This window comes from Pterocles gutturalis, unplaced genomic scaffold (assembly GCF_000699245.1).
Source record: "Pterocles gutturalis isolate BGI_N339 unplaced genomic scaffold, ASM69924v1 scaffold8862, whole genome shotgun sequence".
In the NCBI taxonomy this organism is placed as follows: Eukaryota; Metazoa; Chordata; class Aves; order Pterocliformes; family Pteroclidae; genus Pterocles; species Pterocles gutturalis.
This window is the reverse complement of record NW_010110211.1, coordinates 4,392-7,158: the sequence shown is the minus strand read 5'-3', so window position 1 is coordinate 7,158 and position 2,767 is coordinate 4,392. Positions and strand designations below refer to the sequence as shown.

At 38.7% G+C, this 2,767-nt stretch overlaps 1 protein-coding gene across 1 annotated transcript in view; it reads right to left on the bottom strand.

Moving 5' to 3' along the window:
- Positions 1 to 271: 271 nt before the first annotated feature.
- TUBD1 (tubulin, delta 1) overlaps positions 272 to 2,767 on the bottom strand; it is a 5,961-nt gene continuing 3,465 nt past the window's right edge. The window contains 4 exon segments of the mRNA XM_010073253.1: positions 272 to 374; positions 1,394 to 1,444; positions 1,446 to 1,566; positions 2,086 to 2,226. Coding sequence (XP_010071555.1) covers positions 272 to 374; positions 1,394 to 1,444; positions 1,446 to 1,566; positions 2,086 to 2,226 — 416 coding nt within the window.

Genomic DNA, 2,767 nt, shown 5'->3' with positions numbered 1-2,767 from the left:
TCCAAGTCCCAAAAATGATGTTCAAAGACTTAGCTACAGTACATAGCAAATGTATTGAAAATTAACTATTTATTAATTATATTGAATAATACCTGCCCATATTAATATGTTCCATTCCGATTTAGTTCCTACTATTCCAACACACACACACTGCTTACAAGACTGAGAAACAGCTACAGTCCAGTAGTTTATATAGTTTAGTAAGTCAATGGAAGGTTTTCCAGCGCTGGGTTCTTTCAGGAAAGCTCTATTTCAGATCATTTGAAAAAAATCAAAGGATGCTGTAACTGGAGATAACTTGCTCCAGAGCTGTGAAGCTGTCCAGGAAATCTTCCTCTTCGATTCCGAATTTAGTGTACTGGTGAATATAGGCTCTGTGTGTTGAAGTCACAGTAGGAAAATGAATAAGGGGTTAGAAAGCAGTGAAGAATCTGACACATGAAATCAGATGGTATAGCTATTGTAAAAACTTGAAATGTGAAGATTGGCTTCCACCCAGTAACCATGCTGGTTAGTTTCTGCTGTGCTCTCTTGAACTCATTTTGTAATTTGTACTTATTGGTAAGTCATGACTTGTTTCTAATAGCATTTATAACTTTGTGTACTGCTTAAGGAAACAAAATTGCAGCTAACAAAATTGGGCTAACTGGGAAACGGAAGGAGAAGTGATTATTAAATGAGAAAATTTATAGATGTGAGATGCAAAGCCTAAACCTGTGTATGCAGGATAGCTTGCTTCTCATCAGTGGTGTTTTTTAACAGGTGGTAAAACTAGGAGCACAACTAGTGGCAGCAGTTTTCCTCTTTTGACTTTTAATTGCAGAATCCATGTGCTAGAAGCTCACATTTAGCAGACATCTGCTGTGACATGCAGAAACGTTGGCTTCACAATTATCAAAGCAGAGAGGCAGTTATTTTCTGGATTTCTTGGTTCCAATGAAAAATCAAACTAATAGCATGGGAGCCTTAGTAAACACACAAATCCCCTAAATGCTTCTGAACTGAGCCAGGAACTTTTTTCCCGGACTGTGCAGCATGTCTGTAAGCAATTTAGAAACTATATGATCAGTAAAAGAACTTCTATGTGTTATTTTTAGAGTGGTCACCTTGGAATGCACTAAATTTGAGGAGTTTTAGTACTGAGAAAATAGTCAAATTGACAGCACTAGAGTATGTGGTCTCACTTATCCACAGAACACAAGCACTGTTCTGTGTGCCTCACCCTGCCATTATGTTTCAAACATAAAAATGTTTCCATTAAAACGCGGGGACAGTTTTCAAGCTTATTCACTATTAGTTTGCTGAAAGAGCAAGCTGTATTTACAATGATTTTGCTAAAACTGAAGATACTGCCAGTTATGAATGAAGTATCAGCATAATTATTTTCACTTACTTGGAAGCAAACATATTCCAAGCTTTTCCTACAACATTGTCAAGAGGTTTGGCTATTGCTGACCAAAGCAGCAGACTTCTCATACTTGTTAAATGCTCTTGGTGTTTTCCATGCATTAAAAGCGTCCTGAGGGTTTATCCATGATGTATACAATGAAGGATCCCGGAAACTTCCTGTAGCAGAAATAAGACAGCCCTTTTGACAAATGTAAAGCTACAAGCTCCTACACCTAGATGTCAGTAGTCCTGTGTGACCTAATCAATGCTTGGCCGATCAGTTCAGGCCTTGAAAAAAATCTGCAGAGGTCAGCCTGTTGAAAATATAACTGTTTTAAAGAGATTCATTAGATTTTCTAGAAGCATACTCTTGTATTGGTACTTGATCTGCAAGCTAGGCTCATCACTCCAGAAGCGGCTAGATATATTTTCAGATAAAATAGCCTAGAACCCTATCAGTCTCTTCCTCCTTCCTTGAAGTGCTTCAGGAAACACAGAAGTCTTGGTTGTAAACAAAACAGCCCTAAGCAATTAGACAACAGGGCCTTGGACATTAAAATGTTTCTGGAGGGAATATTGACCTTCATAGTCAAAGCATGTGGCCTTGGGTTTCTTTGACATTCATCAGATATGGTTGCAAAGAAAACACGAAGTGTGAAACAAGAATCACTGAGGTACTGTGGTTTTCCTTCTTACCTAAGTCTACACTGTGCGTATCTTTTCCTCGCAGGACAACCAGGTTGGCAATGGAAGTATTGAAATGCAGTGGCTTGGTTGTGGAATGACTGGAGGGGACGGAGGAGCCTAGACATGGTGGTCGTACTTGCCAATCAATACCTATGAGATTTTGGCAAAAAAAGATATAAAAGAAAGTTAATGTTTCATGAAATATGGATTCAGACTAGCTGAAGAATCAGATGGTAACTAACACTGACCCACTAGCTGAGCTCATACTAGATCTTGTTGCTTCTGCACATCAGTTAAGCAGCAATTACACAATTCTTAGAGAAAAATGGTGCTAATCCAGCAGTATTTGCCTGGTAGTCACTAGTCTTACCAGAGAAAACAGATGTGTTTCTATACTTAGCAATCTGCCAGCCCATTCCTTGCATACCTGGAAGCTACACTGAATTCCTCATGTAAACAATATGGGAGAGCTAAGCATGATTTTTATTAGTAGAAGGTGTAAAAAGAAAAAGCATAGCATCCAAGGAATGTTCCGAATGAATCATGTAAATTAAGTGCACAGCCAAAAACTGTTGGGTTTGTTTTGTGTATTTTCAATAGTTATAATTAACTGAGATGTCTGGAAGCAAAATGAGGAGCAAGCTGCTGTGGCAGCTGAGTGAGGAGTTCACGGAGCAGCTGGCTATGTAGA